Raw genomic sequence first — 19,454 nt, 5'->3', positions numbered from 1 at the left:
CCATATGTGATACAAGGTGGCCCTAGCGAGCAGCACAAAGGGCCAGGTGACAGGGACGATGCGCTGCAGGGTCACAGGACGAGCAAACAACATCACAGGGGTCGTGAAAGCACGAAGCACCATGTTTTCAACATATCAAGCCCCCTGCCCCGCTATACATTTAAATAGCCTCTACAGCCTGTTGCCTATTATCTTGGCCAACTGAAATATTGTACTATTGTAAGACTAAAGAAAAAATGTGTCACCCAACAGGCAACAGATAGGCCTAATTCCAAATAACAGAAAGTCATCTTCTTTTTATAGCCTTTCTAACAGAAAGATGAAATATCTGACGATGCTATGAACACTTTACGCTATAGTTACTGACTAGCCCAGGCCCTAAATATAGGCCTAACTATAGCAGGTTACCATATATTCATATTACGAATTGTGATGTGGCAACTAGCCTTATCTGAAAACTATTTTAAAGTAAACTCCTGGTCTTGGAAATGTAGGCTGAAATTCCTCCTCAAACCTTTACCAAATAATAGATTTCTTGTCAAATCGTCGGTGGCTACTCCTTCCTTTGCATACTGTCACTTTTACGCCTAATTGTGTTAAAGTGAAAAGCAGTCCATGGGCCAAAACGACAAAGGGCTTTTCTAGTGGGTATGGCTGTAATGTTTACAGGGTATTCTTATGCTGAGCCAAATCCAGTCTTTTTACAGTCATGTTTGCTCAGCTTTTGGCTCTTGGTAGTTTTTATCATTATAAAAGCCTCCTGGGCCCATGTCTTGACCTGCTGCATATTTTAACGTCAAGCGTGTATTAGACTGCCATGGTAGCATGGTAAATTAAGCAAATGAAGTCTAGTAATGTAAGTAAAATGCATTTCATTAAAATATAGGCTATAGCCTATATGCGTCAAGCACACACCGACTAAATTATCTCATTAGACAACACTTAAAAGGCAATAAAGTAAAACCTTTTAGAAAATTTAGACTGATGGAGCAATTAATATAGGCTACAGAACATATGTGAAATTATTTATTCATAATTTTGTTCAGAAAAAAAGCAACAATTAAAACATGTGGCCGTGGTATATTTCAAGTTAACAAATATAACATTATTATGTCTACATTTAAGCTAATAGCTACTGGCACTGCTGCTATCATAAGATACGGTCTAGTGCAGCCTACAATTAACGACAAACATATTATTTAAATACACAAGTATTGTGTGCAGACTATAAAACGGCCATGCACAACCCAATACAAATACATTATTTCACAGAATAAACAATTGGCCTATTCACAGGCTACATCAGTATAGGCTCACGCTTCAGAAAATATTACGAACAATATTCATATGAAAATAGTCACAAAATACTCAAAATATCAAAATAAAATGTGCAAAATATTTCCTAGTAGAAAATCTATTTTTTTTAAGATGCTCGAAAATCCGCAAGAGTACACATTCAGAATGCATTTGATGCAATTCTCTAAATGAACTTGCACATAGCGCTGTAGAACAGTGGTTCTCAAACTTTTACATTTCAAGGACTCCCCCTTAACTCTGACAGTATACAAATAATGTCCATTTTGTTCCATTTGTGTACTGTCACAGTTACAGACTTGTAAGGGTCATTTTTAGAACCCCCTCAAGGAATCCTGAGAGTCCACGGAACCCACTTTGAGAACCACTGCTGAAGAAACGTGGAACTTTCATTTGAACGCGTGATATTGAACAGAATCGTTCATAAAGTCTCTCCAAGCGAAGGTGTGTTTGGAGGCCGGCGGCCCGTGATGGTGAAAGTGCTGGTATCTGGGAGCCAACGCGAACGGATGCTGCTGAAAAGTCTGATGATAGGCCAAACCGAAGGGTGATTGATGACAGGTGCTCGGCGCGATGCAACCCCCCTTCTCCGTGTCAATTAAGCAGGTCTGACACGGTTTCCCGTCCCGGACCAAGATCGGGACCACGACTCTGCGCAGGAACGGAGGCTGGTGATGCGATATTATCTCGTGCTGCTGCGCTCCTTCTGTCCGTCCTCTCTTCATCTTGTAGCGGTGGTTCTGGAACCAGATCTTCACCTGCGTCGGCGTCAGGCTCAGGAGGCGGGCGAGATGCTCGCGTTCCGGGGCGGACAGGTAGCGCTGCTGGCGGAAGCGCCTCTCCAGCTCGAAGGTCTGGGCCTTGGAGAACAGAACCCGACGCTTCTTCTTCTTGTTGTTGTTGTTCCTCTCGGAATCTGAATCGACGACCGTTTCGGTGGAATCTGGGGAGGCCTCGAGACTGCCTTCATCTGAAGCTGTATAGAAACAAGCGTTATTATACGTTATTGACAAGTCGGGTTACGTGAAATGCCATGATATAGCGAATTAGATGAGGTTATATAGGTGAGGGCGGGTGGAGGTTGCCATGTGTTATTATTTATAGGCTACATAGCCTATAACACTGTTTCCCAAACGGTGGGTCGGGACTCGGGACCCATTTGTGGGTCACGACTGAGTAAATTTCAAAATATAATAATAATCCCCTCCAAAATGCCCCATTTTTCATGAATTAAAAACAAATTCAATGTTTTTCTCAATAAAATATAAAATCAAAGAAATTCCATACATTTGAAAACAAATATTCAAATATTTAAGAAGTAGTGAAAATAGCCAATCTACAAGCTTGCAGATCTGCTATTTTCACAAGTTTGGGTCCCGGGCAAACGTTTAATTTCTCCTTTGGGTCGTTTGGAAAGCACACGAAAGAAATCATACGCGTTAATGAATACGATGGCACTTACATAGACAGGGGCTCCGGTCGCACTCAATCCATGAGGAATATGGGGAGCTGGTGCAGGAGCGGACCGGTGACGGCTGCGAGGCCGTCTCGGTGTCATCATGCTCGGGCAAATCCAGAATGCTCCTGACGGAAAAACGGAACTTTGTTGGCACAGCCATTTGCGTCCGTGCGCAGCACTGTCTGCCCTCGAATCCGTTTGCGTAAAAGCTGTCCAAATAAGGAAAACACTACAACTGTCCAACAGAAAGCACCGTGGGAATAAAAGGCAATGTGTATCCTCTCCACTCCAAAACAATACCTAAGTGTAACCGTGTGTGCACGAGGCTTACTGTTTATATAAACAGCACTTTGCGTCGTTTATAAGGCTCCTCTTCTCTTCGGGGGGCGCTAACTAAGTACCTGAATGGCTGGAGTGCTGTCATCCAATGGCGGTAGGTGTGGACGGTCAGAAGAATGAGAGACAGAGGCTCAACAATGACCGAAGGAAACACTCGTCATCATTACACATTCGCCCCGTATATCGTCCCAACTGGGAAACAGATAATGGTGATTGTTGGGAGCTGAATCACGTCTTGGGTGGCAAGTGACAACGGAGCCCATCCCATCAACCCCCCCCCCTTCACCAAAATAACATGTCTAATATTTGCATACAAAGTGAGCAATTAGCGTAATGCCCCAAGTTGGTTTAACTAATACATTTAGTGTGCGTATATAGGGCCGTTATTTTGCAGGATATACAGTATGTCATATTCGTGTGTTTAAAAGAGTGATATGTGTATAGCCTATTTATTATTTGTCTTTCAACAGTCAACAGCATTCATTAAAAAAAAACACTCTTTTTGAGATTGGTCTAGACTCAATGTAGGCTACAATTGTGAAATCTGTTGCAGACCACCAAATAAAATACATTAATTAATAAAAAAAAATAGAGGGGAAAGTGTATAAAAAAAGAACAGTGAAGGTAATCGTACGTAACGTATATAATATATATGTACTATAACACGTTTGATGGTCTCTAACCACTTCAGTGTGGCGCACGAGGCAGGTCAGTGTCACAGTTCCCACAACCTGCTGGAGGCGGATGTGCAGCGCGCCTCGCATGGTGACAGCCAGGGTTGCCAGGTCTGGTTATTATAAGCGATAATATTATAAGCTTTGGGCTTGTTTTTCTGTAAAGTTGGTTGTAACTGTTGGTGGTTGCAGCTTTTTGGGCTTTTTTTTTGGGTTTCTAAAGTGTTTGCTATTTGGGGCTTGCTTCCAAATTATTGTTTTATTGTTTATTGTTTTTAAACCAGTGGTTCTCAAATATTTTCATAAATGTTCTGTGCCAGGGAGCATGTGAGCTTGTAGATCGGCTATTTTCAAATAGCCGATGCATATAGGTTTAAAGTGCACATGTGGCCTATAGTTGCTTCTTTTGGGCTTGTTCTCCTAGACCTGGTTGCTTATTACTCTCTCACAATCTGGCAACACTGATGGTGACAGCACCGGTCCTGTCCGAGAGGAGAGGAGAGTGGAGGAGAGGAGTGGACGTGCCTCCCAGTCGTCCTGGGTGGTCGGACGAGAGAGGGAACACAAATACATGCCAACCAGAGGAGGGGGAACAAAGGGCAAAATGTAGCCCCGCGTCCGAGACCCGTTGGAAGCATTTGTTCCAGTCAAGATTTTGCATTTGTTCAGTCTCGCAATAATGGCTGATTGACGCCCCGGCACAATGTGCTTTAACTTTCTAGGATAAATCCGAGCTTGTTCCGTGTTGTCATGGTTTTGAATAGGACTGAATGGGATCTGGGGTACTATATCTACTGCTTTACGTCTACTGCTAACGCGTCTATAGTGCAAACCCGATATTACATTATGTGATTTGAAACGTATAAAATTCCTTTTTGTTTTTCCACAGGTCTACACAAACTGACGACCTCATATTGTCCGCAAATGGTGAATAAATTGCTTCTACTTCAGTTGATATTTGTGTAGCTTTTTCTATATTTGGGTTAATCACACCTGGATTTTTTTTTTTTTGCAGAAAGAAGCCTGATTAAATACATATTTAAAAAAAAGAGGTGAACATCTATTATAAGTATCCTTAACCACCCTAAATAATCCTCACACAACAGTGAACAACAACAGCAACAAACACAAATGTGAACATCTAGGCCTATTATAAGTATATTAACCACCCTAAAGAATCCTCTCAGCAACAACAACAGAAACAACACCAACACAATCTCTCTTCTGGTAGTCTTATCTCAAGTGTAGCTTTTCTGTAGTGTGTACACAGGCTACCAGTGGTTGACAAACAATTTAGGATTACAGTATAGGCTATGCTGGAGTGGCTAGTTTGCAGAGGGCTCTCTATTGAAGAGCACAACACTGAAAAGCAAAGAAAAAGTCATGTCCAGAGAGCGGGAATTTTCTGTCCACAATGACCCTCCCAGCCCTTAATCTATTTAACACCCACAGGCTTCAGTGAGAGTGGGTCCTCTGCAGCTCCCAAGAGCTCTTCACAGCCAAATATTTACTCTGTTGTTAAACTCCCAATTTCCATCCTCTTTCTCAACCAAATGGATGTTTTCTCACTGGGCTGGGCATTTAGCATGCAGATACAATCTAAACAGCAAGGGTTTCTAAGATTTACAAACAGCTTGGCTAGCTGCCGGACTTAATGGGAATAGTTAAATTTAAATATAACCTAAAAGATTATAATACACGCCATATGGAAACATGTTGATCTGTTCTTAATTATGTCCAAATGATTGGCCACAAAGTCTTCTCACAAAGTCTTCAGTCTTCTGTTATCAAAATGTCTCCCCTGATTTCTTCTCTGCCATTCATAAATGCTGTCAGGTTTTCAAACAATGTGTTGGGTCACTCACTGTTGCATGATGGAGGCTGCACCTGCCTCTGGAATCCTGCTCTCCCCAGGCCTGCCCTGTAAATTCAATTAGCATTTTGGTGGGGGGCATCTAATGACTTGGCAGTCACATCCCTCTCCGCTGTAACTGGGGCCTTGTATGGGTGAAGCTGTTGAGCATGGACCAGCTGTGGGTTCACTGGTTGCTCTGAACAACATTCTAATATGACACTATAAGAGAGGTTGCCATATCTGATGTGCAGCATGCCAAATCAAATAAGTGCTGGAGTATGGCGTGGTCATCTTCTTATGACGAGCGGAACAAAACCCTATGTCTCCTTTGTTTAAAGCAGATTAAAATGCATTAAAATGAACTGACTTATTTATTGTTTGCTCAAGAAAAATGAATAGACCAAACTTTAAGCTCAGTTACTCATGTTCAATCTAGAAAATACTCATGCTGACTAAATAAATAAGTAACCTGTTAGTATTAAGATCATGTCTATATTGTTCTAGTGAACAATATTCATTTTGGTGCTTCTAGATTAAACATCAGTCCAAGATGTTGGAACAGTCCATTTTCATTTATATAAAGTAAAGTTAAGGGTCATTACTATTTAGCATAAGTAACTGCTATTCATTCTAAAAACAAAATGCAATCAAGTAGTAGTTAATTAATAAGTCAAATTAATTAGTCAAATGAAAGTAAATGAATGCCCTAATTCGTCATACTACAGGGTCACACAAAAATAGCCAAATTAAACGATCTACAAGCACACAATGTGCTGCGAAGCGTTGTGGGCTTGTAGATCTGCAATTTTTTGAAAATGTCTAGGTCTGTCTGTGGGTTTTATAAATATTGAACCAATGACGAGTATTAACAAGAGCTTGTGACTAAATAACTACATTTATTCTGCTATGTTTTCCATTTCTTGAAAGGTAACCGTTTTGGGGATATATATTGTTTTCTTTCTTTCTTGTGTGTCTGTCTGTGTCTGTGTGTGTGTGTGTGTGTGTGTGTGTGTGTGTGTGTGTGTGTGTGTGTGTGTGTGTGTGAAGCAAGGTTACTTAGGAGGTCTAAAAGATTTAACTCAGAGAGTGTACAAATGGGCCTGTCAACTCAGAGAGTTGCGTTTGGTTCCATTTGTACACTCTCAGAGTTAAATTAACGCTGAGGATTGTACTGTGTAATTTTTGTTACCACACAGAACTGGTACAATGAAAAGGTGGCTGGCATGATGAGCAGTAACAAAGGAATGCCACCACTTGACATTTCCCATTCATTAGAAGGTGTCAAAGGTGGCAATGTCAGCAAAAGGCGGCATCATGAGTTGCAAAATAGCATTTTCTTGTAATCCTCATTAGTCACCACCCTAAAGCCCTGAAGAATTGCACCAGGGACAAACCAGCATTTATTTTAAATAAAGTGATAATAGATATTTACATCTTCACTGGTAAGGATTACTAAATTCTCATGCTGTCTTTATTACGCAGTGATCCAGTGGTTTATACATTCCTAAGCCAATGGTATTTTTTATCTGGGCAGTCAACTGTACCCTTACAGTACATGGTCAGAAGAAGATTATTGAACTGTGGCGTGGTCATCTTCTTATGACGAGCAGAACAAAGACCCTACAGCATGTCTCCTTTGTTTGAAGGAGATTAAAATGTACATTAAAATGAACTGACTTTTATTTATTGTTTGCTCAAAATGAAAAGACCAAACTTTAAGCTCATGTTCAATCTATATACAGGCTGACTAAATAAATAAGTAACCCATTAGTGAAAAGTATTAAGATCATGTCCATATTCTTCCCACTAGTGAACAATATTCATTTTGGTGCTTCTCTCAGTCCAAGATGTTGGAACAGTCCATTTCTGACGTTGAATTTATATAAAGTAAAGTTTAGGGTCTTTACTATTTAGCATAAGTAACTGCTCTTCATTCTAAAAATAAAATGCAATCAAGTAGTAAATTAATTAGTCAAATTTAAGTAAATTAATACCCTAATTCATCATGGTCACACACAAATAGCCAAATTTGGGCTAAAAATAATCAACTATCTACAAGCTCACAATGTGCCTCGAAGCGTTGTGAGCTTGTAGATCTGCACATTTTTGCAATTTTTGAAAAATAATTTAAGTGAAAGTGAGATATACTCGTTCAATCTAGGAAATATACAGGCTGACTAAATAAATAAGTAACCTGTTGGTGAAAAGTATTAAGATCATCATGTCCATATTCTTCCCACTTGTGAACAATATTCATTTTGGTGCTTCTGGATTAAACATCAGTCCAAGATGTCGGAACAGTCCATTTCTGACGTAAAATTTATATAAAGTAAAGTTTAGGGTCATTATACTATTTGGAAATACAACAACGTATAACTATGAATCACTGCCTTCCATTTGGATTAGCCAAAGACTAATTGGACAAAGTATAATTTAACAAAACATCTGCACGAATGTAGATCAGTAGATGTGCTTGGAAGTACTCACTGAGAACTGAAGCCACCCAAGCTCACTTTAGACCCCTATGTGCTGAACTGTGCAGTGTGGGCCTAAAGGGCACAACAAAACACTTTGTGCTGCAAATTTGTAGTGAGTTTAGTTTAGTTTAGTTTATTACGGATCCCCAATAGTCCTCACCACAGTGAAGACTATTCTTCCTGGGGTCCAAACATTCACACTTCACAATACAATTAAAACATGATACAATGTAATTCTACCATTGCATAGTTAAAGCAACCAACAAAAAAAAAAAAGATTTTGATCTTCACAAATTCTACAAATGATTACATAGTATATCACCTTTTAGTTTGCAAATCAAGAAATGACAAACAAAACAAAAATAATTACAAAAAAATAAAATAAAATAGTATATACAATTAATCATAGTTCACAGCTTCCTTCATTTTCTTTTTGAAGCTTGATTTATTGTCTATCCTTATTATATGTGGCGGTAGCCCATTCCAATATGTTCCTGCTCTATACATTACTGTTCTGTTCTCTTAAGTGCATTAGTTCTAGGTAGTACCCAAGACAGTGCAGCATGCATCCACTCAACACTACTCCTCCCAGAGCAGTGCAGAGCGAGACGTGCTGCCCTGTTCTGAGTGAGCTGAAGTTTGTCCAAATCCTTTTTTGAAGCACTGGACCAAACCGTTGGGCAATAATAAAGACTGGACTGGTGATTGTAACACAAGTTTAACTGTTGAACCAGTCAACAGATGTACTCCTCCTCTTATCATTGAAATGTTACAACTCATTGTATTCACCATTTTGTTAATTTGCATCGTCCAAGACAGTGTTTCATCAATAATCACGCCCAACAATTTGGCCTCTTTAACCTGTTCAATAACAGCACCTTGTAAAACAAGACTTAGTTCAGGATTAGATCTCAGCATATATCTAGAACCCAGCATAATACTCTTTGTTTTTAAAACATTCAGCTTTAGCCTATTTTCACTAACCCATCAGTTAGAAACCAGCATTAACTCCTCTTGTTGCAACAACATATTAACAGAAACAGAATTTTCACTTGATACTACATACATTGTAGTGTCATCTGCATACATTTCCATACATGCACTGTTTAGTACATGTGGTAAATAATCATTAACAAAAAAATGAATAAAGCAATGGGCCTAGTAGACAACTTCCCTGGGGGACACCACATTGAGGTGTCACCATCTCTGATCATGTAGCATTAAACACTACACATTGTTGCCTGTTAACCAAATAACTATTCATTAATCCAATAGAACTTTCTTTAAAATTATATGCTGATAACTTTCTGAGCAGCAACTCATGATCTATTATATCAAATGCTGCGCTAAAGTCCAAAAGCACAGCACCCACCATTGACTTCAGGTCAATATTTTGTGTGTGTGGTGCTCTACTGCCCCCTTGAGGCCACCCTTTAATGTTGACAGACTGACTTGGTTGCATGCTGGTGTTGCACCAAAAATAGCACATCAACAAGTTCGCAACACTTCAAAATGTTGATTGTGAGCTTGTAGACTGACTATTTTCCAGCACAAAAAGATGTAAAAATCAACCCATAGGCTGATTTTGTGGTTTGTTTTCCAAATCAGGTTAAGATTAAAACTGCATAAGCCAACTTTCCTGTTCTACCCCAGATTTGAACCCAGGTCTCCTGCGCAAGTGCTGAATTTATTTACCACTGAGCAAATAGAACCTGCCTGCTTGAAATTGATCGTGTCAAAGGTCATGTCCAACCTAGACACAGGATGTTAATGTCTCAATAGAAGAGCAGGGAGACCAAATACAATGCTATGCTATGGGACCGCAACGCAACCACGACTACAGATCCCATAGCCTGTTAGGACCATTCACAAAAAAAAAAGCTTATTGGGAAATGTAAAAATGTGGCTTCTTTGCTCTCTTCATGCCAATGGTCAATGCCCATGTGCAAGTTCAGATCAATTGGTCAACCCTAGACGGAAAGACAGGCAGAGGTTTCCTCAGTAGGTTAAGGATAAGGATATTAGCCAATTATCTATTCATCTTGATGCATAACCCATAACCCTTAACCATCCCCAATCATTCAACATGCAAAGACCTGCAAATTCAGCCAGCCAGTCAGGAAATTAATTAAACTGGAAAATAGTATTTGTTACCTCAATATGTAATTTAATTAGGTATTAATTAGGTAATTAAGTATGTGGAACGTCATCATCAGCTAATAAGTAAAATAAGGACTGGAACACATGGCTCAGATTGAGGGTTAAGAGATTCCAAGGGCCCTCAATGATGTCTGAGATATGCCTTTTATTTGTAATGCAAACTGGGATTAAGTGATATGTTTTCAGAAGACCTCAACTTGGGAGAAGATCATGGGATTTGTATCAACATTACCAGTAGATGGCGCCACAACATTATGGGATATAGTATTAGCAAAGTCTGATCAAGGATTGTCAGCACTGAATCAGTGACACAGCACTGTGTAGTTCTAATAAGGGACTGGTTCATTTTGCAGACAACTGCTTCAACTGTTTTATTCACATTGTTGTTACCAAAAAAACGTTTGAATATGGAAACTTTGCCACAGTTGTTTGCTGCTTGTTGGGAGTATTGCCCATATCACTATTGCCCAGAACAATGTTGAGTGTATCACCATGATTATACAAAACCACTGGAAAATGTGTTGTTGGTTGTGGGTTGTCATAAAAATTGACTCACCTCATTGTACCTGTTCCTCATCCTTCTGAAGCGGCTGCTGTTTCATGGAACACCATTTTGCAAGGACCCTGCATGCCTGACTGGGTGCTTGACACAAGGACACATTTTCCAGTCCATCCTCAAACTCACCTGTAAAGAAATTAAACATGATTCATTTGGGAATTGCCAGTTACCCAGTAGGCTACATACTGTATACATCCTGCAAAATGCAAACAATTTCTGTTGACAGCAGGCCTATACATGTGATTCTTAGCATTCCAAGCATGTGTGTAACCCATCGTTGTTTATTAAACTTTTTTTTTTTATTCACACACATTAAAACATTGCAAATATAGTACTTTATGAAGTGTATGTGCATGTGAGATAAGAATCCCATCTAGGGTTTATGAAGCACACCACAACCTAAAAATCTAACAATAAATAAAAAGATAACGCAAAAATAACAAAATATAGAGTGAGGCATGCAATTATATAAATGTACTCAATCAAAAAAGTCAAAAGAAAACCAAGTTTAAACAAATAAAGCACAGGATTGAGGCTACACTTTTCCCCATTTGGGTGCTTATATTAATGCCTCTTAATTTTAAGGTAGTGAGGGCGGGGTGTCTATCAGGTGTAGGGTGGTGTTCTATAGTTATACACCTCTATATTTGATTGAATATCGCCCCCTGTGGGTGTGTTGGATAGAAGTGCAGTACAGAGAAGTACAGTATGACTTCATTGTCTCTCAATTGGATAAGAATGAAAGTAAGAAATGTTCATTGGAAATATAATTGGAAACACTGTTTCACAGCTATTTGAATAATGTTTATATAAAATAAAATTGTCAATTGTTTGAGTTTATAAAATAAAGATGAAGATGGTTTCCTGGACTTAGTAGTTAGAAACAAACCTTTTCTGAATTGTATTAGGGAGATATGGGGTTATACTGGCCCATACAACTCTTAGTAAGGTATACAGGTATATCAAGCTGTAATACAAGGTTAGAAGGCAAGTGATGGACAAACATTCCTAATAATTCCTACAGATTTCATCACCCCCAAAAATCTAATGGATGATATATACCCTAATGTCTTTTCCCTGAATAAAAGGCATCTTTATAACTGTATAATTGTTGAAAATATAATACAATTAGATTTTTCATATTTAATGATAATTTACATATATGTAACAGTTGGCTATTCTCAGACACTGAGGATTTTACTGTGTCTTCTGCGAGTGCACTGTCTAAAAACGTCAAAGTGTGCCCTGCTGCTGCAACATTGACCAAAAATGTGTCACTGCAGAAATGTGTCTTGTGTTTGAGCATGAATCTTAATGAATGAAAAAATATTAATATTGACATTCCTAAATTGTGAGTCAACGATTCCTCAACTGCCTTAATATCAGCTTGTATTTACATTTATGCTTTTTCATGACAATATCATGACATATAAAAGCACACTAAATGCAGGCTATTAGATTCCTCAGTTTTTCCAGTGTCCTTGGTCAGACAGGACAAAGAAGGTTCCAAATTAGAGTGGAATGTAATATTTAATACTAATGAACTCCAGGTGCCAGACGAACAGATGTCAAGAGTGATGGATGCTTAAAAGTGTCGTAAATATTGTTTCTTTTGTCCCTCTCACGTGAAACCCGGCCCTGGCCTCTGAAACACGACTACATACGTCGTTAACCTGCGTTCGTCCTCATTAAGGGTGCACTAAAGTTACAGGGCCACTCAACCTTTGAGAAGTGTTAACCTGTAAAGGCCTTTAATGGCGTCACCACCATTTGGACGATAAAAGGTTAGAGTCATCAATGGTTATTATTTCAACAAGGATTTGAAGGTATAGGGCATTTTCCAAAAGCAACGCAAATACAATAGTTCAATATGTTCTATGTGATTCGTGCTTAAGCATGATGACGGGAGCCCAAGCCGTTATATGAGATATTGGCCTTCCGTAACCTTTGCTGTAATAAGAATTACTGCACCTCCTTATAGCCTATTAGTGGTTATTTGAACTTCCCACAGGCTATAATGCAGCAAACTGGGTACTGCAACATTTATTCATCACTGCTTTAACCCTGTATCTTACTCCTTGGAGATCTGTGAGAATCCAAGGGATAAAGGAACATTGCATCCATGACACCAAATGATGTTTTTGGGGGAATCCCAGAAAAGGGAATCATTGAGAGGATTAGAGCCAGTAGCCTATATGTCTCAAGCCAATTCCGTTAAGCTGCCTCTTGATAAAAGATGCGCTTTTGATGCGTTTTTGATGTTTAGCCCAATTGATACAAATCCATGTATACTATCAGGTTACAATGAATTTCAAGCAGATGGAGTTTATTATGGTCAAGTCTAACTTGGATGGATACAACATATGTGAAATGCAAGCTCAATGGAAACTGCAGACTGGAAAGGGCATATATTAACAATACAAATAAATAAATACAAATACAAATAATAATAATAATTATTATTATCTTTTCAATAAAGGGGTAAGATATAATCCATAAACAACAAATCACTCTATAAAACCATATTGAATTATCCTAATAACAGTTCAAATGATACAAATATTCCGTTAAATTGTAATAGATATGTCTACCAATTTAAATGGTAGCCTGTATATGTATATGGCAACAACTGACAGAAATATGACGCCTAAGGCCTATTGAAATGTTAAGTTCCGTAAAATTACAGCTGAGACAGACATTTGAGCCGTGACCTGCTACTTAGCGTCATCAATGTCTTACCATGACAAATCGTGTTTTCTCTGGGCCAATAACATGATGTCCTTGTATGATAATAACCCACTTCAGCACGCATTCGCATGCGTTCACGTGTAACCTATACAACAACAACGCAACGGCCCAGCATCGGTAACACATGCATATATTCGCGGCAAATTGACCTATAAGATGTTAATTGAGTTTTTTTTTTTTTTTAATCTTCCAGTATTTATCCAAGGACTGGTATAAAGAATCCATTCACTTTATACGTAACGTGCTGCTTCCCCGCGAGGGACAGTTGTTCACAATTTATGTCTTTTGTAAAGGCAGGCTATGCCTATAAAATGTTCAGGGAAATATGGCTTACTGGAATAATAATAAGACCTATGACAACAAGCATAATAACTCATATTAAAGGCTAGCATCACCAAGATCAACGTCGACATGCAACCAACCAATTCAAAATCTTTCAACGTATACGTATAGGCCTATACATGGCTATTAAAACGTATCCCGATTTATCATCCTCATCATCATCATCATCATCATCCTTTTTTTAAAAGATGAGCGTGACCATTTCCAGTCAAGGGACAATAATGACGAATAATGCTCATTCTCAATTTAAATATATGACTTCTTAACAAAAACCATTCAAATAGGGCTGCCTGCCTGCATGCATCCATATGAGTGCGTCACGATAATACGCTTTGACAGGTGGCATAACAATAACCTGAATGCATATTGATACAACAATAATGTAGAATATGGTCAAATATTTAATAGCGCACAACATTTCGATCTCGACGTAGGCTCTATTCTGACACGATTTCACTCAAGTTTGGCGACGCAACGAAATTAGGAACTGGCGTCGTTTAGCAATTGGTCGGACTCTGATTAGATTGATTGTTCATGCTAACCCCCTAAAGCAATTGTCGATATCTGGATATTTGTGGGAAGGTTGTTAATTTACTGTGTAGCCTAATTTGTAGACTTCCTACACATTTTTTTTTTAACAGACTTAAACGAATTCCTGAGGCAAGCGAATTCCCCGGCTCCGGATTTGTTTTACTTGCTGTAAAGCAGGCCTATGGGCACACAGGCCCACTGCTAGAAAACGACCATAATTAAAGGGATTCTCACGGCTTGGTGCGCTATATATCTTGTATGCCATTGGCTCTCAAAGTGGGGTCCGGGCGAGGACCCCCAGGGTTAGTTAATACAGCGTCACAATCATTTTAACCACTTTAACCATGTTATACTTTGGCTATTCAAAAAATAGCAGATATACAACAAGCTCATAGCGCGAGTGCCGCTTGTAGTAGATCTGCAATTTTTGATAAATCCCTGGCACAAAATATTTTGGAAATGGGGGGTCCGCAGCCAAATGCACATCTTTTTGGGGGTCCTTGACATGAAAAGGTTTGAGATCCACTGGTGTAGGCTATGTGTTCTTAACTGCAGTAAAACAACCAACTTCACCTGCTGAAAAGGATGAACACTGAACACAATATAACCAGAAACAAGTCTGACACTTAGGGACAGAAAGAGAAGATATATAGTAGAGGTAAGAGTATAGGCTATATTAATCGCAGCCTGCAGGCCTATATCTCAGAATATTAGATTTGGGCTTTGTGCAATTTGCTGCCATCATTCATCGTCGTCTTTGGGCTGTCCCAAACGAGACTTCATGGCGTCTTGAATCCAACAGCAAAACAAAGGAAAGGGGAAGCCCGTCATTTACCATTTATCATTATGTTATTAAAACTTTGCATTAACACGCAGATCCATACTCTCGCATCGTCAGTGGACTGGAATTTAAATTAACAAATTCATTATAAACTTAGAGAAAGTGGTAGACGTACATACATCAAAGATCGTTATCACGTCACCATCCTCATTATCATCATTGCCATCATTAGCCATTTTGGAGCTGCATCTTATAGAGATCCGACAATCTGACGGTCCAACACACACCAACTTGAGAACAAAGAGCTGCAACTTAATTTGCCTCATCCCGAGTCAGCATAAGGATTCCAGCCCATGAAAACAATGTTATAGCCAAGCACCAGCATGCATACACTTTACGTTGTTTTACTGAAAAGGTATATAAACATCGAGGCAATGAAGCGCACTCAATGTAGACACACATGCAAGCACGGTGATCCTGTTGGGATATATAGCTTAGATTTGTTTGTTATATAGATTTGTTTTTCTTTGAAAAGAGAGAGAGAGAGAAAACATGAGAAAAACGGGAAACAGAAAATGAATGACATAGGATCAAAGCCCCAGAATGCACGCTTATCCTATGTGCACCATAACACATGAAGAGGATGAGCCAATGTACACAGAGGCCTATATGCTGTCATATTAGTGTGGGTCTTTGCAGTGTAATTGAACTTGATTGTTATAAGCAATATTGCTGATTTTATAAATTGAATTTCCCAATAGTTAAATTGGATATTGAACGGTCACTCATGTCTTAACGATCGCTCGTGTTCAAGTTAGTCATTGTAGTTCAGCTTGTTCTGTCACATTTAAGATATTTTGAGTATAGAAGCGACTTTATAAAAGAAATGCATGGTGCACTCCTGGATAAACTTGAACATGGGGGGGGGGGGGGGGCTCGCCACTGCTGCTGGATGCTGTAACGGATAAACAGTTCAGAATTGACTGCTGACAGAAAAATATCAGAGCAGTATATTTCTTAAACAATTTCAAGTTAGACAAACATGTGACGTGGATTAGGAATGTGCACTGGAGCTGTGATGGCATCACATTTCAAATGTCATTTTTGCGCGCATGCCGTTTCCAAAAATCATACAGATCTCTCATGGGAACGCATTTGTGTGTTTACAGAGGGGGGCTTGTTGGCCCCCTTGGCTGCCTGCTCGACAGGACATATATCTTTTAAAATCAGTTAAAATATTGCAGGGGTTTTGTTTTGTAGACAATAAAGTAGTCTGCTAAGCAAACTGTTCTGTTCGATTGCATATTTTTGAATATCCTGGTCAACAATCAATTGATATGGGCCTATCTTCTTGGAGTATACTTTTTTTATTTGCAAATTCAACATTATTACACTTCAAGGCACTTTTATTTCAAAATAGATCTTGAACGTCCAAATGGCATTATAAATCTTCTTATACACGGGGGCAATAGGGGGGCTTTGTATGGCCATTGACTGCAGCAAATATGCGGCAGACCTGCTGTACTGCTGTACTTTAAAAAATGTCAATAGAATATTAAATCAAAATTTGTGTTTATTTCTCTCCCATATTAAGAAAAAAAGAAGACACCAAATATAGGCCTATTTTATACTTTTACCTGGCACAAAATATTTTTGAGATGGGAGGGGGGGGGGGGGGGGGGGTCCGCAACCAAATACATATAAAAGAAGAAACCAAATATAGGCCAACTCACTAACACAATAATTCCGTCTATGGAAATAATGCGCTGTAGTCGAGGACTTAAGCCTGCTCACCGCTCCTTGTTACACAATCAATAGATCACAAGTGATGCGTTGCCTTCACGGGCAGTATAACCATTCAATTCGACATGGACAGTCTTGGCTGAGTGGACTCACTGTGTGAGCAGCATGACAACCCTATCTATCTATAGCATTTACTGATGGCCTTTCTGTTGAGTAAATGAACCATTAGATGAGACATAATTCAACTGAATTATTCAGTCGCATAAATTGTCATTTAACCGAAAGGATATGAATCCACTGTAAATATTAAGCATCGAATAAATGTTGGACATAATGTGTCACGTGGCATTTTCTTGCTTGGTTAAACTCGCGTGCCTGACTTGCCCGATGCGATGCCCCATGATCATCAATAGTTATCCAATATAGCCTAATTATTTGATAACATGGAATTGGCTTTTTTAAGTATAACAATAATGTACACTAATAATAATAACAATAACAATTCAGACACTATAAAGTCTACCATGGTGGAGCATAACAAAAATTCATTTGTAAAAACTATTCTGAAAGTGATAATTTGTGATTCAAATGAGCAAGGCAGTTGTAAAACGCACATAAGGCTTTTAATTGTGCACCTTATTTACCAAACAAATTTCCAATTTCTTTGTTCATTTTGGTCATTTTTCATTGGCAGGGAAGCGTGTATGGACAAAATGTGTAGCCTGCATATAACCGAGTTGTAATGGCATATAAGCGTCCTATTGTTGCCCCTTGTCTCAGGTGTGCAATAACAGTGCAGTTCTGTCCGCTTCGACCTGTTGCCCCAATTGTCGTACTTTCTTATTATCCCGCATAGCTTATTTCGAACCTGGGAGATCTATAGTGCCCATCGGGACCTCTGATCCCTAGAGTTGACCTTTTGTTATTTCAGCCACCGGAAGCACCTCAATGGAAACAAGTTGAGCACGTTTCCCAATGGTAAACATTATGCTTGACGCATTAGTGGCATGGGAGCGTGGGGCCAGGGGGATCGACCCCTCAAACGCCCATATAGCGCCATGCAGGGGATGGCAACAAAGTCTGCGAGGCCTGGACTCCATTGCTCTCTTGCCACTTAAAGCCTATCGATTATCCGAAGATGTCATTAATATTTACAACTGCAGTATAGGCTATGCGAGTGATTTGGTGTTTATGTAGTGTTGTTGAGCCCCTGAAATCTATGGCATGAGCGAAGCTTATACACTGCTGTTACGTGGCCCTTTTCTTGTAGTGGCATGGGGGAAAACAGCGCATGTATGACATGGAGAGAAAGAAGCAGCTCATATGGCTATACCTAGTGAATGTTTATTTCTCTTGTAGACAGACAGAGACACGCGTGCCTTAATTCTTGCGTGCGGAATGTCTATATAGAACGACGAATTCATGCAAAGGTCTAGTCTAGGCCATGCAGTCGAACAGTAATGACCTAAATTAATTCCTCGTGAAGATACTTTCACATTCACAATGACCACCACAACACATTATACACGTTACTGTGCTTTAAACATACAAGAATCAAACTGTTTCGTAATTTCATTCAATCATTATGATTTTAGCGTGACGATGACACGGTGATAATGTGCGCGTAATTATAAAAATTATAAAAATTAAGAGAATGCAGGCTGACAGTTGAGTGTCTTTCTCTGAAGCTCTTTCAAACCGACATTTTGACATGAGCAACGGAACGTGATTTAAGCCTATATACGTAACAAAAATCGAGAATAAATGTCAGCCGTTAGGCCTACATGCACAAATTAATATGAAGTGAAACAGGCCAAAATAATGTTGTCTCTGGGTAGAAACCTTGCGCGTAATGCGTAATTTTCGCGCGCAATGTACAACTTAGTCCTATATAATAGGCCTATGTCTTACCTAATTTATATACACATCTTCCAGTCATTCCAAGCTTCATATAGTCCAGAACGATTTTCCCAGAGGGTTCATGATATTTACCGTTTGATGGCCGTGTTTAGAACATATCATCATGGGAATGACTGGATATGTGTCTAATAAAGTCTGTCATTCGCTCGTTGATGATTAACGGATACCCAATCCATCTGGGGAATACTGGCCATGTCTTGAAATACAATGGCCCTCAAACGCATGGACACATGGTTTGTAAACCTTCTAAAAGTTATGTTGTACTCGAAACTAACCGTTCATCCTTTTGCCAAGCTCTTTTCTGAATGCTCGACTGTGTACTTGCAAGTGAAGATCTGACTCATATTCAGAATCACAGTCCTGGATATTTGTATTAAACTTACCCTATATCTGTGTGAATAACAGATGCAATGCATCGTGGTATCCCCGCTCAGGTTCTGATGGAAGAGGGGGGGAAGCCCGTGCACGGCACATGTCATGTCAAAGTTTTGCACCAATAGAAAAGCGGCTGTGCGCGATCTCGACACTCCATTGGCGGACCGGCGCTGCCAG

General features: G+C 39.3%; 1 protein-coding gene and 1 long non-coding RNA gene across 3 annotated transcripts; both read right to left on the bottom strand.

The window, feature by feature from the left end:
• Positions 1-1,038: 1,038 nt before the first annotated feature.
• Positions 1,039-3,350, bottom strand: nkx2.9 (NK2 transcription factor related, locus 9). The gene is made up of 2 exons (XM_080414395.1): positions 2,777-3,350; positions 1,039-2,290 (listed from the first exon to the last, which is right to left on the bottom strand). Exons 1-2 carry the CDS (start codon positions 2,931-2,933, stop codon positions 1,704-1,706), a joined length of 744 nt encoding a protein of 247 aa, XP_080270521.1. The 5' UTR covers positions 2,934-3,350; the 3' UTR covers positions 1,039-1,703.
• A 4,962-nt stretch (positions 3,351-8,312) lies between these two features.
• LOC308074337 lies at positions 8,313-19,343 on the bottom strand. Of its 2 annotated transcripts, XR_013932090.1 has the most exons (4): positions 19,286-19,343; positions 10,835-10,963; positions 9,482-10,088; positions 8,313-9,345 (listed from the first exon to the last, which is right to left on the bottom strand). It is a non-coding gene; the product is annotated as an uncharacterized lncRNA (long non-coding RNA). The 2 variants fall into 2 exon arrangements; XR_013932089.1 differs by having other exon boundaries at positions 8,313-10,088.
• Between the last annotated feature and the right edge of the window lie 111 nt (positions 19,344-19,454).

This window comes from Gymnoscopelus braueri (genome assembly GCF_963280865.1).
Source record: "Gymnoscopelus braueri genome assembly, chromosome: 19".
NCBI lineage: Eukaryota > Metazoa > Chordata > Actinopteri > Myctophiformes > Myctophidae > Gymnoscopelus > Gymnoscopelus braueri.
The sequence above is the reverse complement of the archived record's forward strand: the minus strand, read 5'-3'. Positions and strand labels throughout refer to the sequence as shown.